Below are 26,398 nucleotides of genomic sequence, written 5' to 3' on the forward strand. Positions count from 1 at the left end.
TAATGAGGTGCTATTTCAGACCACAGCGTGTTGCACTGGAGCTGTGCTTTTTCCTTATGTGACATTGTACTGCGTTCTCGGTGGTGCAGTGGGTAGCACGCTTGACTCCCAGCCAGAAGGTCCTGGGTTCGAAACCGAGGGGTGCAGCATGTATTTTTTTTTTTTTACAAGAATTTGAGGTTTTATTGTTTGGTCCTCGGCAGCTGTGTTGGATCAGTCGTTCTTCGCCTCTGCACTTTGTGATGATGCTGGAGAGACACTGATTTTGGGTGTGAGAGTTATTATTGCGTGTGGATTTTGGTTCATGGGTTAATGTGGCTTCCAGTGTGTGTGTCTCTAGTTCAGCTTTTCCCAAGAGGATTTAAATAAAGACATTTAATAAACATTTGATATATTGCACGTTTTTACATTAGTAGCTAATTTTACACTGCACATGATTTGGTATTAAATTAATTTTGTCAACAACAAAAAAATCTGAGGAGCCACTTGGGAGCCAAAAGAACCGGCTCTCTTAAAAGAGCTGGAATTCCCATCACTACACTGAACTGGAACAAGATGGTGGTTTAAAGCTAAACTTTGCTGATCTTCCTTTGGACAGTTTCTGGTTATCTGTTGCCGAGGAGTTCCCCGTTCTAGCCAACAAAGCTATTCTGACATTGCTCCCATTTTCAACCACATATCTGTGTGAGCTGAGCTTCTCAAGCTCGACGGCGATAAAAACTACAAGCGGAGAGAGACTGAGAGCTGATGAGGAAGAGCTTCGTGTGTGTCTTCATTTTGTGTTTATCGAAACAGCCCCAGGTTTCCCACTAAGTATAAATACATAAAAAAAACTATATTATTAATTATATGTATTATAATAAAGGTCATCTAATCTAATATGTACTGTTAGAGTGTCATTTTGTGTCATTTTGGTTGGGGGTGTGCCGCAGGATTTTGTAAATGTAAAAAATGTGCCGCGGCTCAAAAAAGGTTGGGAAACACTGCTCTACAGAGACGTGGGATTGAATTTACTGGAAACAGAACAGACTGCAAAAGAAAGACTTCTAGCGCTTTCAAATCTTCGGTTCCTTATAATGGGATCTAAGTTAGACCAAGACCCATATAAAAAAAAGAGCTTCAGCGAGATCCATCCAGCCTGCTAACACACACACACACACAAACAAAAACACAACCTCCTTGGTAGAGGTAATGAACATCACGGCTTTCGGGGGGGGGGGAACACCATGAGTTCTAAAGGACTGGTATAAGTGTAGACATTTTAACACCACCTGTATAATCGAACATGTACATGTTTACTCTGTCTTGTTACCCCCTGCTGCTCTTACTTTGAAAGTTCCTACCGGAAGCTGTGTGTGCTCACTTTGCTCACCTTGATAATTGTGGCGAGGGGACAGGGACGGGGACTGCGGAGATAAACAAACCCACGCAGCGGAGTCTCCGTGGGCTCTCTGGCTGCGCTTTGGCATCACCGGCCGACTGTGAGGAAAGTTGACCTTCACGAACCGGACTCTTAAAGCGATTTGGATTATAAATCCGGGACATTAGCTGAGTAAATACCAGGATTCGGTCACCTATCCCTCCCCCCCCCCCCCCCTCCCTCCTTTACCCCCGCAGTCGGCTTATGTGACACACGGACGTCCCAGCAGCGAAACATGATGGAGCTGAGGAGACGAGACAGAGGCGGGGGGGACCCTGACACCAGCGACAAGGTGAGCCGACCCGAGCCAGTCAAAAGACGGCAGCTTCCATTGCTGGCGTCGCCTTCGAACCAAGTTATCGGGGTCGTTGTCCGGCGCTGGCTAATTAGCATGCTAGCTGCATTGCTGGGATAGCAGCCAGGGGGGGGGGGGGGGGGCAGCTAGGTAAGCTAGCTGAGTGGGCGCCGCAATCCTGCTGCGAATCAACGCAGTATTAAGAAATAACGACCTCTGGGGGGGGGGGAGAGGCTCCTCCGGGGGGGGTCATTTCATTTTCAATCTGTCATTACGGTGTCGACATGTCCTGCTCTTCCTGTTTCAGGGAGAACCTTTTGTGTTGCCTGCCTGTTTAGTGTGGAAGTTGTGTTTGTGTCGTTGAGTATTAACACTTTGCTGCTGATACTGAAACTAAATCATCTACTGTTGTAGGAAACTGTCAAAGACGTGTTTTCATGGGTGTTGGAATCGTTGCATGCCTATGAAAATGTAAAAAGTCGATTCGTTTATTTCATGATGACCAATATTTCTTCAAATGTCCATGTAGAAAAGTTACAAAAGTAGTCCCTCGGGGAGATAAATAAAGCTTTGTGTCGATTAATAAATATTGGTATCAGTGCAGAAAGTTTGCTAATTCTGCTGCTGTCACCATGGTGATGCTTCGCTTCCAACAAAACTAACATAAAACCTTTTTAACACAATTTCTGTGATATTCTCACATAAGGCCTCAAGGCCAAGACCGGGCTGTCCCTTTATTCAACCAGTTGTTGTGTGTGTGTGTATATATATACACACACAAATATATGTATCTGTCGAGTTTCTGTATTTGCCAGAACTTCATAAAAGGTTAGCTGTTGTTGTTTTTTTTAGTTTTATCAACCAAATAAGCTCATTGTTTTTGTGTGTGTGAATCCCTTAAAAACATTTTGCATTGCTTTCTGCTGCTTTCTAATTGATTCTTCTTCTTTTTGTAGATGCCTTTTATTTGAGTATCATGAAAGCTTCTCTTTATAGCTTCACGTAGCTGTCCAACCAGTAAGTCCTGTCAGTCATGCTCATGTGGATCGTAACCTACCGCTAATTAGAACAGGCACTTTCTGCAAGACTGAAGGAATCACTTTAGTGCAAATAAATTATTTGAATTCTCTTCAGTCCATAACAGCTTGGCATCCTTAAAGGAGAACTAAATAAAGAACTAAATAAAATCCACTCTTTGGCCAAAAATAGCAAATAAATCGCTTTGAAAGATGGAAACAAAAAACAGGCATGCAAATGTTCATTTCTTATTCTTGAAGAGTATGTTGTTTTATAAATGCTGATTCAAAACCATATGTATGTAAATCTGGTCACAGTGTGGGCGGCAACTTTTATAATTTCAGGACAGCTTTGTCAGATATCGTCCGGAGACAGAAAGTGATAGGGCCCCAGGATTCACACGGCTCATGCTCTGTAAAGATCCAGCTTCTGCCCTCTTGTAGATCTGTTTGGCCTCCTATGAAGTTGTGCTGACATTTTCGGACTGAAATGCAATCAGAATGAAAAGATGGAGCTGATTTCTCAAGCCTGAAGTTGTAAAAATGATCTTTTTAAAGTAAAGATGACAACATTACAGCATCGCTCTCACACCCAGAAATCTTTTGATTGCTAGACCATGGATACCGTCCTCCTGGAGATCCTCTTTGAATATTCTAGGAGGTCATTTACGCTTTTAACTCTTGTCTTCTTACTGTCTGGCCTCATGATCCTTTGAGAACAGTTCTTCTCCTCTTGTGAGTGTAAATTATTCCCCACATTTCCTGAAAAGTTCATCAAGATCTGTCCAGAACCTTTCGAGTTGTCTTGCCGACAGACAGACAAGCACACCTCCTCGGCGGAGGTAATCAGGGCAGGATTCCGAAATGAGGAGTGAAATAGTGTGTACGTAAACACCGAGGTAAATATTTGAACTTGACAAAGCAAAACACAGTCTGGAGCTCTGCATAGTCGGGATAAGAAGATGCAGTCTGTAGTATGTCCTCAGCAGATGCAGTTTTACGTGTCACCTAACAGCCTTGTTGTCAATTTAAATAAAATGATGATGTGAGTCACGTCTTTAAGACAGATTTCTTGCATCATCATGAACCTTCTTGCGCAACACACTCAGTCAAGAACCGCCGCGCTTCCGCCGATGGCGTTTAGTGATCACGTCCCTCGGGAGGCGACGCTGCTGCTTAAAACGGATTGACTCATGCAGCTGAAATGCATCGGTCACATGGCGTGTATTTGTTCCTTGCTGCCGCTGACTGCGTTCACTCCTTGTGCCTAACCTGACGTCTCCTTGGCGTCCCAACATGTTCACACTAAAGATCATTTTTGGCGAGCAGTGGTCAGCAGCTGTCCTCCTCCTTTCGAAGCGCATGAGGAGCACGAGACTCGGAATAGAGATACGGTTTGATACAGTGTGAGCTCTGTTAGTTAGCTGCTGTTGTAGCGCCGCAGACGAGTTAGCCTTTCTAAGATCATTTACGTTTTTGTTTAATAATAATAAGGTTTAAACTGGAGTAAGTTATTCTAGATGGGATACCGAGTCTCATGCAAGATTTGACTATTAAAAAAAAAAAAATGCATCGATTTGGAGAGGCTCTGCTGTAAAACAGATGGAGTTGTGTTTATCCTTGAATGTTAGATTTGCCGGATCTACAAAACAATAATTTAGGTTCAAATTCACAATCTGAATTGTAATCTTTCATTGAACCGCACTTGGAGACCGTTGGCTTGATATGAGCCTTTCATTTACACAGGCTTCATCATTATTGGCTCGATTGAACTCGTTCTGATTCTTAGGCCATTTGACTTTAAAATAAAACTCCTTGTTTGATTGGCTGTTGTGCGCTAAAGCTTCCGTGTAGGTCAGCTCCACCCACTTAACCTGTATATAGAGTCGCACCCTCTGTCTTTGTCTCCAGCACCAGGACTAGGGAGCATTGTGTGTGATTCATGGGCTGGCAAGCGGCAGCATGGCTTCAGGTCACCGTTGGCTGCTGACTGGTCTGATGATCACATGTAGGTCGTTCCTTCCTCGCCGTCTGGCTGCTGCTGCTATCGGCCTCGCAGTTACGTGTTTGCCATCCTGTGGCGAGAACGCTGCGGTTTTATCCACAATAGCAGCGTCTCACTGATTTCCCTTGGCGTGGCCGAATCCGGTCATTGCATGGTGGTCGGGAGCAGCACGGAACAATCTGCCAGTTTCTTTTTAGTGACCTTTGGATGATATTAAAGTATTTTATTTATTTTTTGGTGATTATTGTCACCTGTGCTAATTAAAACTCAAGTCCTTCTGCTTCTTGACCAGATTATCATCATATTTTGACATTTTATTGCAGTTTTTCCATTTGAAATATGGAAGCGTGGATGTTTGGAAATATTCTTCCATTACTTCAAAGTAAATTAATATTTTTCAATCTGTACAAAATACAATAACAACTAAAAGCTTCTTCATATGAGGATCTCAAGGAAATTCGCAACTGTTGGAAATGTGTTGCTGAATGGACTTTACACTTGTGCTATCTGTGTTTGTATGCTCTTATTGCTAATCAAGATTATTGCATGTTTGGATAGCAATAAAGAATGTGAAAAGTGACAACACAAAGTTTCATTTGCTCTCATTGAATGGTATCTAAGTTGGACCAAGACCCATATTTAAAAAAAAAATTGAATAGATTGCAATTTTATTGTTAGTTTTATTTTATTAGCGATTAATTCTGCAAACCGGACTTCCGGTGTAGGGGTCACCAACAGGCGGACCCAGAAGCCGTCCCATATGGGCCCGGGATCTACACCCTAAAACTAAGGTTATGATTTTAAACCTTACGTCACACTTCTGTTTTAACCGGCGCCGCGGTCGTGGTTTAGCGGATGAGGAAACGCACGGATCAATTGCACGCGAGTTAAGCCATACCACGAGATGCTGCTCAGCCATTCTGCATTCCAGGCAGGAAACATTGTGACTAGACCGTGCGGACAGATGCAAGAGTTAGAGGCGAGTTACACATGAAAAGACGATAGAAAGAAAAAGATAGAAGTACGTTTCATTATAAGGGCAGACTCTGAACTGAAGCCCTCTGTCTCCTGTTAGTTCTGCCATTTTGAAAAGGAAAGGAAACATGCAGTTTCAGTGAATTTATGTTGTCTGTTTAAATTTCCTTTCTTTTTTGACTGCTCTAAAATGTTTCTGATAATGTCAGCGGCATTTTAATTCAGTAATAACCTTAGTTTGTGACATTCCTTGTCCTCTTCATGGCTAGCCTGTAGTTTGCAGCTGAATTGTTTACATGCTTAAATAAATCTCAAATATATATGCCACAAATTACAGAACAAAATCTGAGCATTTATTCCTGTTTGTAATTGTTAACATCATTTATAAAATAACCAATATTTAGGAGTGCTTAGGAAGTCATATGATAAGTTACAAGAAGGAACTTATTATTTACATGCTGGTGAATCTACATAGAATGTTGCACTCATCGGTTTAAAATCGCTGCCTGTGAGACTGCTGCAACCTTTGTTCACCCTGAGAGTGTGTTGTTGGGTTGGTTATCAGTCTGTGGTACACGTCAGTATTTAACGGTTATTGATCAGTCTTTCTTGTTACTGAATTGCTTTGCTTGAGGAGCAAAACCTAGAGTTCAGAGCAGGATGATTCAGGTTTAGCTTTTTGTACTTTGGTTAGCGTGGCTTGTCAAGTAAACAAAAGCTTGTGTTTGACGGCTTAATTACAAGCTTGACTACATGCACATTACATTCACGTGTCCACAATCCTGTGGATCTGCATGCAAGACATCTATGTTGATGAAAGCTTTGTCCTCTGACTGACGTGACGTGGGGAGAGAGTCAGTCAATATATGTAAGTTACACTGCCAGAAAGGACCCTGGAGCCTTCCACTGTTTCATTCTGCAGCCTTCAATGCTCCTCATTAAGACCTGAGTAGAAATCTTCAATTACATCTCCCCCCTCCTGAACTCTCAACATCAACTCAAGTGACCCCGGTTGACTCAACCTCAGCCTGCTCACACTTTCACACTTGCTTATTGTAATGTATGATCAAGGTCATTTCTAAATGAAAGGGTCTCTGTAACATTGAAGCCCCCGCGTGACCATATTTAGCAGCGTTGAGTGTATATAACCATTAAAGGACAAATTGTCTAAGAACATCAGCGGCCCTCTAAAGTGAAAAAATAAAGTTAATCTCACACAATTTCTGCGTAAGCTCTGGGAGAATTTCACTTGGCTTTAAAACTAGCTTTTTGTTGAGGAAGAAGACGCATCTCCTCTCCTTTCATTGTTTCTTGGTAAACCATTACTGGTGTTAAAGTGTTTGGCTTTACTTCTAGCATGTCACTGGTCTTACTTATTGATGATGTTAAGACTATCTGAGTTCGGATCCACAGAAAGGCTGCTAAATCTGAAAATGCAACCATTGATGCACTTAAAAATACAGGTTTGCTGACTGCTGCCAGCACGCCATGGCCTCAGTTAAGCAAGCGTGTTTGATTTCAGCTGTAGAATGTTTTTCTACACAGTTCTTCTGACTACTATAACCAGAGGTGAACATAACCTTCTCAGAGAATTACTCAATAACATTGAAAACACCATTTACAGATTCAAAAATCTGTTACAAATACACATCAACTCTGATTCACTTTTATTTTTATGTTTGGTATATGAAGACACCGAGAACAATTTTTAGAACCTTTTGGTGATGATCCAGATCACCATGTGGATGGTGTAAATCCAATAATGAGGGGAATGAGCTGCTTGGTGGAGGTCTAGTTGCTTATCAGATCATGTTAATCGATCTCAGAAGTGTTTCATGATGAGTTTCTCTGTTCTGTTTTGACAAAATATATTTGCACTGTGGGGAGAGCAAATGCAGGAATTGCTGAGTCATGGTGTTTGAAATCGAATGTGCTTCTAGTTCATGATTCTACGTGACAGAATCTTCTGACTGGCTTTCAGCCCTGTGATAATCAGCTGTTTTTGAAAGCGTAAACTGTTCTGACTGCAAGTTTGTGAGAGTACGAAAACAATTTGATGCTTCAAACAGTAGTTGGATTAGGCGACAAACATCTTTTGTTGTGTAGCTATAATCTAGATGTTTTTTTTTAATTGACAGATTACATTTTATTCACTGTAGTATTAACTGGTCGTGTTCCAAAGGTCTCTTGAAATGCGATTGATCTCCAGGATTATCTATATTGGACTGGACAAAAACCTTTCACACACCCAAACTTGGCTGAAATGCCATATTTTTTTCCAGAAGCCCTTGTTTGAGCTCTGGGCCTCATTTTCATGACAGTTTTGCTATAGAACAAGATTTACCATTGCGTTAAATGCTAAACTATCGATTGCCTTCGCAAACCAGACCAGAAATTACTGGTGTATCTTTTTAAACTCAGCCTCACAGAATGAGATTGCAGTAATTGTGCAGCAGAACTGCGTTGGCCAAGCATTAATAAACTCAACTGAGCCTACAGCGAAAACATACAATACTGGCGGCTCTAAAATGTTCATAGGCACGAAGGTGAAAGTGACTGGTTGTCTTTTATGTGACTCTTTGATGAACTGGTGACTTGTCCAGTGTGTGCCCCTCATGCACATGCACAAAATATGCATAGAAATACATGGGAAGTGGAGGGCTTGGTTTTGGTATTAGGAAGGGGTGGAGTTACAGGGGAGGGGAAGGGGAAATAGAACAGGTGCGGTAAGTAAATTTGGCAGTTGATTGGAAGAAACAGGTTTCTCTTGTTTCTCAGGGTTCACTCCTGCTTTTTCGTTCTCTTCATTGCCCTCTTCAGTGCTGCTTCTTTTTTTATCATTCACGTATTTCTCTTCACTGATTTTTATAGCCGTCTGTCATTTTGTGTTGTCCGATGTTTTTTTCATTCCATCTTCTGTTTTTTCTGTTTGCATAATTTCTTTCTCCTCTTTCTTTCCTTCCTCTCTGGTCATTCTCTTTTCTTTCTGTTTCCTCCTCCTTAATCCATGTCTGTTGCAGATGTCAGTAGCTGTGCGTTGTGTCTGTCCACCGGGTGTAGACTTTCAGCTCGGTGCTGCTCAGCCAGCGAACCGGCTTCCTGACCAGACTGAAATCATACCTGATCCTTTTACGAGTGTTTTTAGATTTATTTTAATTTCATTTCATTTAATTTTTTGGGGAGGCGAACTATAATTAAAATTTGAAGTGTTTGGAATTGATATGTAAATGTGTTGTTGTTGTTTTTTCAGCACTGTCAGTTTACCAGCATGTCCTTTGGGGGGAGATGTTCATGGAGCCAGAATATGTCCCAACTCATCAATATGAAAAGCCAAATTTTGATTAAATGATGGACAGGAAAAACACAACATTTTAGGAGTTACTTCCTTCTTCACTTGCAGACATTCTTGAATCTCAGCCAGCTTTAGAGGATTCAAGCACCAATTCTGCAGTTCCTTCCTCCTCCTCCTCCTCCGAGCAGCAGACCAAACCCTGACCTAATTCAAACGGCCTTCTGTGCAGTCTTGTGTGCCTAAACGTTTGCTATTTGAATTTTAAAAGCATTCACCATAAAAATCCTTCTATTTATGGGGCAGAACTGCCTGTACTCCTCTTTTCTGGATGCTTCTCTGCTATATTTATTTGTTTTAACGGTCATTATCACAGGTCAATATTTGAATATCTTTGTCTTGGCAGGAGGCCGATGCCGATGACAGGCTGGGCCTGCAAGGGGACACGGAGGGAGAATTCGATGGTGAAAAATCAGACACTCCAGATGTTCCCCTCTCTACTGCAGACACTGACAACACTCCTGGTTGCCTGAACAAAGCTTTGGAGGGCCTTCCTCCCAGGTACGCACTGCTGCAAACACTGGGACACAGAATGTTTGTTCCTGAGGTGTGCCGTGAAGTTTCCACCGTTCGAGAACTTCATTAGATTGTGGCTCATCAAGCCTCAATTTTAAAAAGATCATAGCAAGCCAAAAAAACCCAAAACGCAAATAAATTGAGATTATGACTATTGTTAGGAGTTCAATGATGTCTCAGGACCGCTGAGCCTTCTGTTAGGTTCCCTGCTGGTACAAGTCAGCAGCACATGCAGCAAAATCGAACAAGTCCCTGTTTGCTGTCCAAATGAGAAGTGGAGGATGTGTCCACTGATCGACAGCCAGGTCACGGGACTTAAAAGCTCACAAGGAAGGAAGCGCTAATCCCTGCGGGTCTGAGCAACATAAGAGTTGGTCTGCTGCTGAGATGCTCGTGGATAAACAGAGAGCAGTAAGAGGAAGAGACGGGGATGGGGAGAACAACAAGAATTTCAAAGAGAAGAAAATAATTTTTAAGTGAACTGAGCTCCCCTAAAGCAAAATAGTCTGGACATAAAGCCCTTCTTCAGACGTCCTGTTCACATCCACTGTGCTGGAATCAGCTGTGATTCCTTCAGACTACAAAGGAATCCTCAGGGAATGGGAGTGAAGGAAGCTACGTGCCTAACATACTTTATGTTTGACTACTTCTAAACATTCAAGCCCAAATGTAGTTTTAGTTGGTATATGGTATTGGTGAAATTTGGTAATTGTCTGCTAATGTATTCTGATTGGTCAGCTAAGGAGGTACAGGTGATTGCGGCAGGCCTCCTTTCCTCTGACTCAGAGAAAATACCTTTAGTACTGCAGTTTTGACAGCAAAATAGATCTGGCTGATATTCCACCAACTATGTCTACCGTAGCATGTGGTGCGTGGCCTTTCAACCAGAGAAAGGAACAGCAATTGAAACTGCAAAGATTATTTAATAGAAAAATATTGATAGAAAAAAAAATGTTCCAAGTAAATGTCTCTTTTTGTCTATATACTTATGATAATAGGGGCGTCTGCTGCACACAGTGCATCCATCCATCAACGCCTGTTTCCGTGAGTCTTATATATACCCACAAGAGAGAAGTGAAGAATAAATGCATGTTGTTGACATTAGGAGGAGATTGCGATAATGTATCTCGCAAATATAAAAGTGGAGGTAATGATACACTTGCCACAAATAAGTACAAACTGAACTCGGAGAATGGAAGAAAGCTTTGTTTATACTCGTATGTCTTTACAACCCTTAAAACTGGAGGTTTTTCTGTCTAGCATGTGTCAGAACAGCGAAGCCCCACCCTCTAAATTTACACAGATGTGCTGTTTGGTGATGTAGAATAAAACCTCAATCACTCCATTATTACTAGGGATGCACCGATTGATCGGCAAGCCGATCTCCTTAATTTTGTGTGATCGGCCGATTTTTTACATATAAAACCGATTTTATCCGCCGATCTTATCTGCCTCCTCTGTCTCCTTCTGCTCTGCCATTAAATCACTGACAGCCCCGCCGACTGTCAGAGAGAGGCTCAAAACAGGTCTGCAGTGTAACCTGTTGCACACATTTTGTTTGTTTTCAGTAAAATAAAATTGGAACATTGAAATATGTGTGCTGTCAGTTTATTAAAGAATCGGTGATCGGCCAGAAAATTGCAATCCGTGCACCCCTAATTATTACAATTATACAGAATGCCGGTGTTGAATGAAGCCGCACCAGCCCTTCTTTGTAAATGAGGCTAGAGAGAGCGATTGCGTGCCCACAGTGCTGATCAGAGACAGCAGCAGCTGTTTTTCATGATGCATCTGTTTTCAGGGCTCTTTCCACCCTGACTCCTCTGCAGCTTTTTGCTGTTTCCTCCCTTTTGTTTTGCTTCCCAACAGCAGGCAGTGCAGCAGTTCTCCTCATGCACCATGTGATGAGAAAGACCTTTCCAACAGGCCTCATTCCACATTTTAGCTGTGCAAGTGTCACATCATAGATAATACTGATAGAAAGATCTGTTCTTAGGTACGATCCTTTGCCACTGAAACGCTAATGAAGCATTATTTAATCAATTATAGTCATTTAATTTTAATGTAGTAATTCTAAGTCTCCATTCTCCACAGATGGAAGAACTACTGGATACGAGGGGTTCTGTCTGTAGCAATGATTTCAGGCTTTTTTCTTATCATCTATATGGGACCTGTCACTCTTATGTTAGTGGTAAGTGATGCTGATTGACACTGAATCTAAAGATGTGAGTCAACACATCCAGATTAAATACTGACGCTGCTTTTTCTGATCCCATTTCTGCTGTTCTTTTCATCTCACTTAGGTCATGACTATCCAAATCAAGTGCTTCCAAGAAATCATCACTATTGGCCACAGAGTTTACCGATCCTATGAACTGCCTTGGTTCAGGACACTAAGCTGGTAAGAGACCAGATTTCACAATGAAGACCTGATATTATAAATACTGTATGTATGGACGGAGAATGTGCCACCTTTTGAAGAGCATTTCTACACAGTTTAAACAGAGTCTTCCAGAAACATCAGTGTTCTTTGATGGTAGCTCATCTGATTGCAAGCGGATCAGCCTGTGATAAAAATGTTCTGCTTTGATAATTGGTGTGATTCTGAATCCAGTGGGTTGATGAGTTTGCTGCTGCATTATTTTGTCCACAGATTGTGTGTGTGTCAATAAATAGTTCATTTATTTTATGTCTTTTTTTTTTACTTTATTTAACCAAGTAAGTTAATTGAGAATTACCGTAATTATCTATTTCAATAACGTCCTGGACCTAAATTATGTGGGTTTTAAACTATTTTCTGCAGATTAATTTCTTACACAACTGTTTGTGAATTGACATTTGATAAATGTATCACATTGTTTTATTAAAAAAGAAACACAGTAACATATCGTTAGCCTCATAGCATAATTGCTCATTGTCAATAGACAAAGGCCTAAAACTTAGGGAATTATGCCATCAGGCCAACAATATAGAATTTTGGCAGACTAAGTGGCCGCAGGTATAAAAGAAATTCAAATACAGGTCTGGGTCAAGGCTACCCAGTAATTGAACTCTGCCCATGGAGCTTTACATTTTTCTATTTGCATTTAATTTGCTGCTTCGCTCCATTTAACTCGGCTCTTCTACTAGTTAGCAAACCAGCTTTGTCTGCAGGTTGTGGCTTTGACTGTGCATCGCCTCCGCAGTGGCCGAGTTCGGTCCCATTTCTGTTCCTGTATGTTAGTGAATAGTTCGCCTTTGCGTTCACACCCACAGTATGCGACAGCAGCTCTGCTGAGCCCGGAGCAAAGATCAATGCCATGCTGGAAGGCTTCTTGAAGCTTGGCCCCTTTCACCAAGGCCATCCTTCATGACAACTTCATGCAAACACACAGGGATGTAGAGCAGGAAAGAACCCCCACTAGAAGTTTGAACCCAGTGCTGCACACAACACAAAACGTCTTAGACACGGCATATACTTTACCTAACGACATGGCTGCATGCCAAGAAACACTCAAACAAAACATCCGGAGAGGGAAAAAGCATATGGTCGCTAATGCCTTTGTTTTTCCTCAGGTACTTCCTGATTTGTGTCAACTACTTCTTCTATGGTGAAACTCTTGCAGATTATTTTGGCGCTCTGGTGCAGAGGGAGGAACCTCTGCAGTTCCTGGCTCGCTATCATCGCTTCATCTCTTTTGCTTTGTACCTCGCAGGTGGGTCTCATTTTCTAGACAGTGCAGTTGTTGTAATTCAAAATACACATGCTCTTTGACCCCTCTGTGCCCACTCATGTTTTACTCAGGAAGGATTAGATTTCACCTGACAGTGTGAGTGGAGAGTAGAGTTGAGTTGCAATATACTAAATCAGAGCAACAAGAGAAAAGAACTCGAGGGACTTTGATAAAGGACATGCGTTTACAAAGCGATTTACGATGACGTGTGCTCGGCTCTTCTTTGAGCTTTGTTAACTTATTACAGGATTTACGGCTCCAGCAATCATAAAGCCACACTGAGCTGTGGCTTTGATCACATTTTCGGATTTATTAGGGTGTAAATAGAACTGGCTGTTGGTGACTGTTATTATATAAAAATGTTGACTTAGTTGCTCATTGCAGTGATTTTTATTTTGCTCACTAGCTCACCCAGAGGGATTTGATAGAATCCGCCCCAGTCACACATTGTTCTGATGAAATAATGGTCGTAACGTAATAGTCTAGGAGGTAGAGGACACTGATATCAGCGTATCACAGATACAATAGTATTAACACGTGAAGGGAAACAGTGTTGGCAGTTTGAAATGTCCTGCACGGCTGTGATTATTTTGAGGACCAAGATGTTTGCTTATTTTAAACATTTTGGTTTATTCAAAATGGAAACATTAACAATATACTGCATCACAGGATTATTTTAACCCCCCCAAATAGCACCAGTATCAGAAGAAAATACTGCATTGATTGAGATTTAGCTTCTAATCAAAAGTGTCAAATATGTGAATGAATGATTTTTATTTTATTTTGTTTGTTCACACATCGAACACCCATTATATTTACAGTACGCATTGTAAAATCCAGCTTGATTTAATGGGTCCAGTTATGTTTTATAGGTATTTCCCCAAAATGTCAGAGCAATAAGATACATATGGTAACACCAAAGATGAATGCAATATATGGAGACAATTTGTATTCAGTCCAAATTTAATTTCATAGATTTTACCAATGGTTTTTGACAACTTGCTTCTAATGTACTGTAGATGTGGTTTCCAGCACATCGGATGATCTATTATTACCGCAATTTTTCCCTGTTCAATTTGATGGGCACATTCTTGTAGTTGTTTATTTTCTTTTATTGTTTTTTCCTCAATTCAAGATCTATTACTATTTCTTTTTCATAGAACTCAGTTCTTCAGCTAACGGATAAAATTGATGTTTTTTTTACTATTTAGAAACTTCAGTCATCTGTTAAAAAAAAAAACAATGTATGTTTTATGTCAACATGTTTTATGAATTATAAGGTTTTTATTACTATTATGAAAAGTGAGCTTATTAAACAGATAGAAATGCAATTCATGGGGTCCAATTCCATACATTTTCAAAGTCTCTTCTATGAAATGTATTCTGAGTATTTGACGCTTGTTTAATTTGCCTTTTAAAGTTTCCACTTGGAGTAGACCCTGACAGCATGTTGTCTACTTTTTCACAGGTTTCTGCATGTTTGTGCTGAGTTTAGTGAAGAAACAATACCGCCTGCAGTTTTATATGGTGTGTATCAGCCCAGTAACCCTCCTCCTCCTCCTCCTCCTCCTCTTCGCTACACCACTAACCTTGTCCATCCTGTTCCACTGCTTCCTACTTCCATTCATTTTTACTTTATTCATGTGCTTCGGTTGAGCTTTTTCTGCCCCCTGTGGTGACCTCTATCCACTGGCCCAAACGAGCTTGTTTATTATTTCAGTGCCATTTACTAATTAGTGTGTTACATGATTTTGATTAATTTAATTTAGTTTAGTTAGAATATAGACAGATTTATCAAACGCACTTTAAGGTTGAGTGCACCCTACTTCCTGACCACATTACCATTAACACAAATGTTCAAAAGTAATGTCTGGTTAATGTATACTAATAAAAACAAGTAACTGGCAAAGGGAGGCATTTTGCACTTGAATGCTTAGTTTTGTTCATTATGGTTAATTTGTTTTAGCTATATTATATTTTTACTATTTCACTTGCTGCTCCTCTCACCCTCCTTTGTTCTGATGTTTTCTCATCTCAACTGCTGTGTGGCTTTCTCATTCATTTGTTTCTTCTATCTGTTTGTTTATTATTTACACGAGGCTTCAGAGCAGGCCTGGCGACATTCCTGTGCAGTGACGCTGTGGTGTTTGTGCTTGTGTTTGCCATTCCAGTTTGCTTGGACCCATGTGACCCTGTTGATTGTGGTTACTCAGTCCCACCTTGTCATTCAGAACCTGTTTGAAGGAATGATCTGGTAAGCGGGATACAGACTGACCAGAGGAATCCTGTGTTGTTGTCACCCACTATTACGTGATTCTTCTGTTGTGGTCTCTATAGGTTGTTACAATTTGTTTAGTGCAACAGAAAACTAAATAATTTAACAATTACCGGTAATTATAATAAGAAACGCCTTAAGCCCATTATCTTTGAACGGAATGATCTCAAGGGATTTATTCAACTGTATTTATAATAATTACCTAATTAACTAATAATTATATTTCACAATATGCGTAGCATGTTGCCACTATAGATAGCTTTTTCCTCCCAGCCACAGATTTTGGCACATGGATGGTGTAAATTTCTCCACCACACCTTAACATTGTGGAACTTTGGTCCCCCAGGTTTATTGTCCCGATCTCCATCGTGATCTGTAATGACATCATGGCTTATCTGTTTGGATTTTTCTTTGGGAGGACTCCACTAATCAAGGTAATCTGTTTATTTACCAGGATGCTTTCCAGGCATCTCTTTTTAGATGTGTTCTGTGTGTGTCTAAGAGAGTGTTTCAGTTCGGCAAACGTTTTGATATGAACGAGCATCTGTTTCTGTCTCTAACCCCCCCCCCTCCGCAGCTCTCCCCCAAGAAGACCTGGGAGGGGTTCATCGGCGGCTTCTTCTCCACTGTGGTCTTTGGCTTCTTTGTGAGTATCTTCACACTTAATCTGGATTTACCACTCAGTAATATGTCAGTCTGTTTTTCCTTCTATGCAAGTTTACACACGGCAAACCAAATTATATCAAGTGGCTCCAGGAAGAGATGCATTAAAGATGGACACATACAGTGCATAGTGAGACGTGACTTGTCTTCTGAGTTGTAATGATAAGAAACAGCCTTTGCCTAATTTTTAATTTCACATTTCAGATTGAAACTGATTCTAAAACTCTGATGCGATTTGTTCCTAAATAAATTTTACTCAACTTGAGGTTCAGGTTCCTTGAGGCTGATCTTGTGCTTCTGTTCTGTGTTTCTCTTATCGTAGCTGGCCTACCTGCTGTCTCAATTCCAGTACTTTGTGTGTCCTGTGGAATTCAACAGTGAGACCAACAGGTTTACCGTTGAATGTGGGCCTTCTGATATCTTCGTGATGCAAGAGTACACGCTTCCTGCTGTGGTACAAAACATACTGGGCTGGGTAAGACTTTGGCCTTGCCACTGTTTGTTATATAAAAAAAATTGTATTTAAGAAATAAAAAAGGATCCAGATTTTTCTTGAATCCTAAACCCATTGCAAATTCCATTTTTAAAGATATTTTCTATCACAGCATCTGTTCAACACATTGAAATGCTGATGCCACTACAAATACCTGCATGTTGTTGTTGCTGCTTTAGCACAGTTTAGGCTATCTCCTCTTAAACGTGTTCCGTTTCTCTTTGTCTTGCAGAAAACAGTGAACCTGTATCCCTTCCAGATCCACAGCATCTTCCTTTCATCCTTTGCATCTCTCATTGGGCCTTTTGGTGGCTTCTTTGCCAGCGGCTTCAAGCGAGCTTTCAAAATAAAAGTAAGGAACATTTCAGTTTCTCCCTCAATCTGTCTCTCATCCAACCAGTTTACTTGATGTGAGCTTGAGTTTTCTTATTCTGGGTCATTGTCTACTTTTCTTCTTCATTTTCTGTTCACTTTAACTGATAGAAGCAGCACAGCGTTGTGCAGCTTCATTCTTTACTGTAGGCTGAGTAAAGTACGCAAAGTGCAGCTCGAAGCATCCTTAGTCAGTTCTCAACAACTGAGCAGCGTAATGTTTCTGTGGTCTCATCTTGGTGCGTTTTGGACAGGTGACCCTAAATCACATGACGGCATTGAAATACCAAAAGCAGCAGCAAATAAGGACAAATAAGGACTAAATGAAAGCCCTGCACAAGGACGCCTGCTGACTCTGCTGTTACCTGACTTTCGATGTTACGATGCCGTCCTCTCTTCTCTCCTGCAGGACTTTGCCAACACCATCCCGGGCCATGGCGGCATCATGGACCGATTCGACTGTCAGTATCTGATGGCCACCTTCACACACGTCTATATAGCCAGCTTCATCAGGTAAGAGGAGGAATGGAGGCTCAGAGGGAGAAGTGCCTGTTTATATATCAGTCCTCTAGAACATTTGGTTTTAAAATAAAAGAGATCTAGGTACACCAATATATATACATATATAAAAAAACGTTATGTTAAACTCCTTCCAGCAAAGGAACGGGGACAGTGAAGCTTGCTCGTGAACCCACCGCCTTGAGCACGCGTCACATGGTTTTGACCAGTTTTGTTTTGACGAGATAGAAATGAAAGCTTCAAAGTATGAGATCAGGCCATTCAGGGATATTTGTGGAAACTTGAACAAATAAATAATTTACTAGTAAATTAAAAGGTTTTCTCAGTCTATTAATTATAAATGTTTTGACTGTCATAAAGTTTTTAAACTCTTCGATGAAAAACGGTTGTGCGAGCACATTGTCTCACCAGCAATAGTGCTGACTCCAATATATTTGTCTGTCGCGTAACCTTTGCCTGAATGTTCCCTGACGTAACGATTTCTTCAGTTAGTATCAGGAGATAGTAGATACTCTCTTGGTCTATATTTATTTCTTAGTTTTGACTGCATCTTACATTTTTCTGCCTGAGGAGAACGTTTGCCAGAGTGGTTTATGTTTCCTCGTTGCCTTGCAGGGGACCGAACCCGAGCAAAGTGCTGCAGCAGCTGATGATGCTTCAGCCGGAGCAGCAGCTCAGCATTTTTCACACTCTGCACTCCCATCTGAGAAAGAGGAACATACTGCCCCCTGCTGCTGACCAATGAAAAACGCTAGCTTCTCTGAGTGATAACTAGAGCGTGTGTGTGATGGTTTAGAAGGTGTGTATGCATGCACACACACACACAAAAGCACGCACACACTCTTAAATATGTGGGTATGACGTGTCAACATAGACCTCTCGCAGGGCTTCCATCATCCATATGGAGTAACCAAAAACAAAATGCACTCAACAACAAAAATAGACTTCTTTTTTTTTTTTTTTTTCCGTGCGGACCAGCGCAGAAACAACATGCCTTCCAAGCAAACTGGCCGTCTCCATCCTGCAAACGTCCATCCTGAATGTAGAATGTCTTATCACGGCGCACATGGCTCTCTCTCATCACAGCTGGATGGCGGACGTGCAGTTTCTCCGTGGATGGAACATATTGCTCTGATAAATGGATTTGTGAAGCTTTTACCAGCATAAACTGGACCCAAAGTGATCAACAGACTGTTGAGACTGTCTCTGGGGTGAGGATGTGGGTGAAGCGATGATGCAGCAGGGTTGTCAAACATAATCTACGCACTGTTTTATAGACAGTTCTAGCCTCACAGCATAACTAAACATGTAGCATGTACACAAGTCCTGGTGGGGCTTCTGCTAAACTAAAGCCATGTTTGTTCTGTTCTTTTACAGTGTGGGCTTATAACTTTAGTTTGTCTGTCGATATCTAAATAACTTGCACAAGTCAAGTCAGCAAAGATAGATTGTAGGCATGTTAGTGCAAAATAAAGAATAAAACTTTTAGAAATACTTTCAAAAAGAAGAAGATTAATCTCATTTATAGCCTTTTGCATGAACCAGATAGTTTTAACAGATGTAGATTTGGAGGACTCTGCTTTAGAGTGTGATTTTTCAAGAGAGAGAGAAAAGAATAGATTTGACATTTAGGAGAAAACCTCGATGCGTAAACTGTAGTTCCATTAGAGAATTAGATCAGAAGATCAATATCAGTCTTGCATTGTGCCGGGAGGTGAATAGCATGAGAAACGGCTAACCCGAGTCTCACCAAAGCTAACTTGTAAAGGTTTTTACATATATTTTACAAATGAAATTTGCATTTTGACTGTCATAAAAAAAGCTAAAATCCACATTACAGTTAGTGCACAATAAAGAGCTGCATGAATCTATGATGATTCACACAATATAACATAGATGCTATGTACTATGTTGGAATGTGAATGCTTGCTCATCTAAATTCATAACCTATCTTTCTTCTTGCTGTGTGGTGCCAGAAGCCTAATTTGAAAGTTATGTTGGATCAAAGTTCAAGTAATCTGATCTTGGAAAACATGATCAAAAAGCAGCAGTTATGCATCTCTACTTTTTGTAGCTGCCTTGGACATGCATGTATTCCTCCTTTTGAAAATAATTATTTTGCTTTTTTGTGCATTAGCTCTGCAAGGCTGCTGCACAGAAGTGTTGACTAGTGACGAATTCGTTTATGGATTAAGTGAAAAATTTATCTAATTTATGCACACCTATGAAGAATGACAGTCGAGCAGTTTCCACTTCATTCCAGTCTTTATGCCGAGCTCAGCTAATCACCTTCCAGCTGTGGAGTCCATACTCAACACATGACTCTGATTTTGATCTTCCCATCTAATTATAGGACAGAAAGCAGATGATTACATTTCTGTTTATAATGATATACAGTGCTTCCTTTAATATTATCCATTAGTATAATTTTAGCACTAAAGCGGAGGGAGGAGGTGATGATGCATCCGAGCGCTCCAAAGGTCCCTACATCCTACAGGACTCGATGTAAAACTGTAAAATGTTGCAAGCGGTAAATTCCTGTTAAGTTATTCATCTTTGAATGTAATTTGCAATATAAGGTACTGTCAGTCGTAGCAAAAGATTTGACTACATTTAGAGTCTAGATCCTGTAGAGTATGTGTGTGTGTATACAGTATTAATATTACTGTATAAAAACCTGATACTCTGGATGGCGGTTCTGTTAGAAATATCTTTATCTTATGCAAGCTGCTGTTTGTTCCCCAGAATAATTAACTATGTGGGATGTAAATAAACACGTGCGTTAAATCAATGTATTGGACGTCTTACAAGGCTGCAGTGACTACTTTGGCAGCCATGAGTTTCTCTGATTGAATCCAGAGCCTTTCAGAGAGAAATCTTTAACAAAGCACTGACTAACTTCTGTTATCCAGACCCAAACTTTCTTCTCCTTCCTCTTCTGAAAGTCTCTATTTGTCCTGGAAGACAAGAAAATGGATAGAAAGTTTGGGAAATGGACTGAATTGTTTACGCTTGCATCCATGGCTTGTGCAATGTGTGTTCTTCTCACGCTCCTCAGTTTTTGGGTGATGTTTTAATTTATTTGTCAGGTTGTTACGTTTCCTGCATGGAAGTTCATTTTAGCGCATCTTTCCCCGTTTGAGGTGAATCGGGGGGTGCGGCTGGGTTTATTTTTTGGGACCAGTTTTATTGTACTGTATACCATCAACCTAAATCTCAACCTTCCCTCTGCTGAAAAATATACTACTGCTTTACAGCCCTTCCTCTTTTTATCTGTCTACTGTATATGTTGAACAACATGAAGCAAAGCATGCAGTGATCTGACCAAAAATCCACACAAACAGCAGTCGGTCCAACAATTTAAGCTTCCTTTATTTTCCTGGAGTCTAGAGTGTGACACTGGAACAAGTACGCATGTAAACAGTGTGTCTGTTACCAGACACAAAGCAACAACCAAATGAAAAAATAAAGTTGAACTCTTATTGGCAAAAAAAAAAAAAGATTCTTAACACCTTACATGTGAAATGGATTACTTGGAAAATGGGTTAAGTACACTATTTCCACTGACTCCCGTTTCACAGGTGTCGTTTACCAGTACTTTAGATCGAAGCTGACTTGTGGACTCGTGTATCTATTATTCTTGATATTATAAAGGTTAAACACTCTTGGTAAGTGATCGTAACTAAACGATAGAAAAGGCTACTGTAGTTTTAGTTGCCCAAATGTCAGGTAATGAAACGTGGCAGTGTGGATGTTTATCTTTTTTTTTTTATATCAATTTGTGTACATTGTGTGTGATTTGCTTTGGCCAGAAATGTTTTCTAATGGAATATAGCTTTCGGTGCGGATGTGATTAAAAATGATATTGAGGATGAATTATGTTCATGAAGAGGCAATACAAATTAATATATATATATATAAGCCGCATATTGATATACCTTGTAGGGGATATTGGGAAGATATTTACTGTATGGAGGTGAATAAAGGTTTGTTTTCTTTAAACTGTCTTTGGGCGATGTTTCATGTGCTAGTGATGAAGACGAGACAGAATTCTTTCACACTGGTGGGGCAGGTTCAGATTTATTCACGAAGCAAAGCTTGACAGTTTGATTTGACATTAAAGAAAGTGATTTTGCACAGTCAAAGAACAAAAACAAATGCCCAGCTAATCAGTCAGGCTTTTCAAATACACACATCCCTTTCTTCACCTAATAAAGTGCATCTAGAGTCAGTCAGTCAAACAGCATCAGCGAGACAGAAATGGCTTCAGTATTTCAGGACTCCATCTGGACGAATGAACACTTGATTTAAGCTTCTCCGTGAGGACAAGACGAGCGTTTCAATTTAGGATAAACTGTCTTCTTTACTAACATCGCTTAACAGAAAACCTGAAATAACTAAAAACAAAAACAGACATGAAGAATCTGGCGTTTCCTTACACATAAAATAAAATGTTGAAATCAAGCAGTAAATTCCCATGGGAACCCTGCGTAAATATCTGGAGCAAATAGTGCAAGTTGGTGGCTGCTAGATTTAAAGTTGAGTAAAGTGCTTGCTAACAGGACGGCAGCAACATTTAGTGTAAACATGAGAAAATCATCCCTCCCTTCATGAATACAGTGTTTATCCTTCATTCATCAGCTCTCCTTTGAATGTGTGCGACCGTATGACCCTTCATAGAGAGCAGAGCTAAAACTTCACCAGTCCAGAATCAGAATCCAGTAAGGCTTATCTAATCCTTTGCATCATCTGTACTCAACATCTTTCCGTTTGCATGGTGTGATTTCGAGATTTGAATCAGTTTGAATATTGAAAAAGACAGATAATCTTTTCCATGTGGTTACCGATCCAAACCCTGGCAGTAACTACAGACTAATCCTTCAGTCCTGGTTAGTTAGCCTAGTGTTCAGCGACCGGTTAGCTACGTATCTAAAGCATTGAATGGCACTCCTGCATCATCGTCTTCTTCCTCTACAACGGCGCGTGGGTCGGGCCCATCGGGACAGAAAATTAGCCGCGGCAAAGCTCGGGCAACACGCACCAATAGCCTCAACACAAGAAAGGCAAAAGGCACCGTAATCTCCATCAGGTGGAAAATTGGGGCACTGAATTTGCTCAGAATAAGGGTGACAATAAATGTGCCAAGAGCTATGCATGGGTACAGAGACAGCTTGGCCAACATGAAGATGTGCTCGCATCCGCCATAACGCACATACGGGTGCAGGGTTTCTTGTTCATTATAAAGCGCCACTACCCAGATTGCAAGCTGAAATATACCCGCAAAGAAGATGATCACACAGCTAATCCGAATGGCTTCCAGTTCGTTGTGGGAGTTGGGCGGGAATTCGTGTGTTAGCTCATAGGCTAAAGGCAAACCGCCAACGAACGCAAGCGAGAAGGTGTTCAGGAGGCCCATGAAGCGCGTTGCCTTGGTGACATGAAGAAAGAGCGAGTGGTGAACAAACCAGAGAAGGCCGACGGTAACGAAGGAACCAAAGTAGGCAAGGTACTCGGGGCCGTAGAGCTTCAGAGCCGCTATCAGGCTGCCGCCAAACTTCGTGTGCACATCGGTTGGATCCGGGATGTTGTCCTCGCTTAAAATCAGGAACCAGAGAGGATAACAATGAAGAGATGTTTCACAACAGTTTTGTAACACCATTTAAAGTACAATGTTACTGCGAATTGAGAATAATCTCCAACAAGACCCGCTAGTACCAAAATAATTCAGGTACTTTTACAGGAACCAGATCCGGATCGGACCGATGAATAACTAGAAACATATTTAAAGTAAATCAAACAGACTTCATCAACATAAAATTATCTTTAGACTAACACATTGGTTGGTGTCAAATGCCGTGAACAAACTCGGCTTTGTGCTTTAATCCTGTTCATATATTGTATACAGAAAAACGTGCGTTTGTTGAAACAAACCATATGTCCAGGATGAGAAGCGTAGCCACGATGGCGTAAACGCCGTCGCTGAAAGCCTCCACTCGCTCCTTGCTGAGGGGCTCGCTGGGCAGGTAGGTGTAAAACAACATGGAGTCCGGACTCTCGGCCACCGGACCTGAAACGAAGTGTCATTCTGAGAAGAAGCTACATCCACAACTGAAGAACGTTTGAGCAGCGGCGAGGATGTACATTTGACAGGTTTCCTCTTCCTGTCTGAGCAAGGCTGATCTTACCGATGGCTTTGCTGCGACACCACTTCAAACACTGGGAGATGTACGGCAGGAAGATAACAATCGCCAGCAGCACATAAGACTGAGAAAGAAAACGAGCACATCACAGCATCAACAGTTCGTCAACTCACACAAACATTTTCTGCGCTTCTCAGATGTTCTAAATTGATTTTTGATGCCTGTCTCGGCTCCAGGTAGAAGTGATGTGGATCAGTTCTTCTCTGTATTAATATATAATAATCTTTACTTGTATCCCTCAAACATTATCGTCACAATAGTTTCTAAACATCTAAGCATCGACTGAATTTCCAGCGCAGCCTCCGAGTGCTGCTGAAGACAATGAAACCCACCAACTGGAAGAAGATGAAGGAGAAGATGCCGGCGAAGAAGCAGACGAGAGGAACCCGCATGATGACTTTCAGGATGTGATGCTTGTAGATCGTCTGGTTCTCAGCGGCTTGGATCTGCTCGCTCAGCAGGAAGGGATGGCTGAAGGCGTACAACACGATAACCGACTAGGAAAACAAGACACGCGCCGCAGGATCATAAAGCACGGGAATTCAGAGGACGGAAATGTGAAGTGGCATGAAGGGTAAATACATTTCGGCAGAAATTGGCACCTTGGGAAGGTGCCATCATTCTGATATGACTTTTATTTGAACAGCTCACCTGAATAATGCCGATCACCATCACACAAGCACAGAAGAGCAACATCCCGAGGATGTTCTCAGGGAAGTTTGCCATTAAAGAGAACTGGAAGGTAAGACATGCTGCACATTAGAGTTTGAATGAGACTGGGGGGGGGGGGGACACACGTCCCTGTCCTGCTCCGCTGTGGCAGCGACTCAGACTCACTGTGTATGGTAGAAAGGTTATCAGCATCATGCAGGCCTGAAATGGACAGGAGAACTTCAGAGTGGCAACAACAGAGAGAAGGGTTCACCGTACCTCTTAGCAGGGAATGGGAGGGTTAGGACTTTTGAACAAGGTCAATAAAAACAAGCAGGCCACAGATAATGTGTATGAATTGTAGATCAGAGATTTGAACCCCCCCCCCCCCTAGCTAAAGTTAAAGAAATCTAACTTTAGCTAGAAAATGTGATGCTATAAAAGAATACCAAATTTTCCCAGTGAAATATCAAAATAGTCAACAGCATGATTACTGGAGCAGATCGCCGTTAGCAACGTGATCTCACTCAGTACTTACGAGGTTCAGCAGTGCGAGGCAATCGTCGATGCGAACAATTACTTGAAATAACCTGTGAAACACAAGGACGGAGGACGTGGTACACGATAAAACTTCAAAGTGCTGTCATAGTACTGTAGTACTATTTCTAGTAAACAACTCACCTGATATGAGCGGCCCATGCAACAGTTACAATCAGAAATGTCATTAAGTAAACGGCTATTTTTGTTGTGAGTAGAAGATGAACGCTCTCCCTCAACTCCTGCCAGACAGACAGACAGACAATATTTGTTTCACTCACTTTATACACACTATTCAGTTGTTTTTTTAAACAAAGACATTAAATAACACATGCTGTTATTATTACACATGTACTTTTCTCAAACATTACCTCGTCATCTCCCACCTTCGTGTGGGCAACAGGTAGAATCTGTGAATAAAGGAAACCGCATTAGGGAATGACTGTTTTCTGTCCCTGCCTACTATTCTACATACTACTGGTCATTTCATTTTTTTTGTAATAGTTTTCACATCATCAGATTATCACACCGGTTAAATTACACGCATTTATGGCGTAAATCTCGCGTGATTATTACCATGACGGTGGCGATGATGGAGATGAGGGCGTCGCTGTAGGCCAGCAGCCGGTGGGAGGACTGGGTGCTGCTGTGGCCCTCCCTGTCGGACGGGGCGAGGAGCGAGGAGGAGGAGGAGGAGGGCGCCGTGCGGCTCCTCATGCCCTTCTTCTCCATGTCCTCCTCCTCCTCCTCCTCCTCCTCCTCCTCCATGCGGTGCTCTCTGATGTCGCCGTCGTCGTTTCGCTCCATCGCGAAGGAGGAGCTGAAGGAGCCGGATGTTTGCAAACAGAAGATTATCAGCTGATGGAGGGGGCGGGGAAACCGGAAGGAGCTTCAGGGCTGACTTCCTGTTGCCAATAAAGTTTCTCGTTTCTGGAGTTCTGTCCTGTAATCCTCAACCGAATAGTGAATTATATGAGAATAATTTTATGTATAAATTATATATAACTTTATTCAGTATAATGTTATTCGTGTGGTTTATAATGTGATGTTGGTACATGTTCACTTTGGCCTAAAGAGGGCGCTGTTGTTCCTTACCAAGAAGCAGATAATGTTATTATTTGCACTCAGTAATGTGTTATAGATAAAAGATGTTTGCAGTATCTAAAAAGAGGAGATGTCGTAGGAGTACTACTTCAGGGCGTACTACGATCGTGGGAAGATAATCAGGTGGTGTCTGTGTCGATAAAGACAATATTTGACCATCATCACACAACCGTTTATTATGAGACCTTAATTTTTTTTTACATACATTTAGATCATTGTCTTCGGGTTGTTGTTTTTTTAACCTCTAGAATAAAAAATTTCGGTTTATTTTAGCCATCGCGGGACGGAAGGAAGT

The 26,398-nt window shown here is 41.3% G+C and overlaps 2 protein-coding genes across 2 annotated transcripts; one reads left to right on the plus strand and one right to left on the minus strand.

Annotated features, from left to right (window-relative positions):
* The first annotated feature begins 1,655 nt into the window (after positions 1-1,655).
* cds1 (CDP-diacylglycerol synthase (phosphatidate cytidylyltransferase) 1) lies at positions 1,656-18,356 on the plus strand. The gene is made up of 13 exons (XM_068738588.1): positions 1,656-1,712; positions 9,407-9,561; positions 11,671-11,767; positions 11,880-11,977; positions 13,132-13,271; positions 14,758-14,816; positions 15,461-15,543; positions 15,911-15,998; positions 16,142-16,210; positions 16,550-16,702; positions 16,953-17,072; positions 17,502-17,605; positions 18,227-18,356. The coding sequence occupies exons 1-13, from the start codon at positions 1,656-1,658 to the stop codon at positions 18,354-18,356; spliced, it is 1,353 nt and encodes a 450-aa protein (XP_068594689.1).
* Positions 18,357-21,672: 3,316 nt separating this feature from the next.
* Positions 21,673-25,806, minus strand: tmem175 (transmembrane protein 175). The gene is made up of 10 exons (XM_068738424.1): positions 25,576-25,806; positions 25,371-25,409; positions 25,144-25,241; positions 25,001-25,052; positions 24,649-24,684; positions 24,463-24,546; positions 24,144-24,308; positions 23,797-23,875; positions 23,543-23,678; positions 21,673-23,205 (listed from the first exon to the last, which is right to left on the minus strand). Exons 1-10 carry the CDS (start codon positions 25,804-25,806, stop codon positions 22,533-22,535), a joined length of 1,593 nt encoding a protein of 530 aa, XP_068594525.1. The 3' UTR covers positions 21,673-22,532.
* Between the last annotated feature and the right edge of the window lie 592 nt (positions 25,807-26,398).

This window comes from Brachionichthys hirsutus, chromosome 4, assembly GCF_040956055.1.
Source record: "Brachionichthys hirsutus isolate HB-005 chromosome 4, CSIRO-AGI_Bhir_v1, whole genome shotgun sequence".
Lineage (NCBI taxonomy): Eukaryota > Metazoa > Chordata > Actinopteri > Lophiiformes > Brachionichthyidae > Brachionichthys > Brachionichthys hirsutus.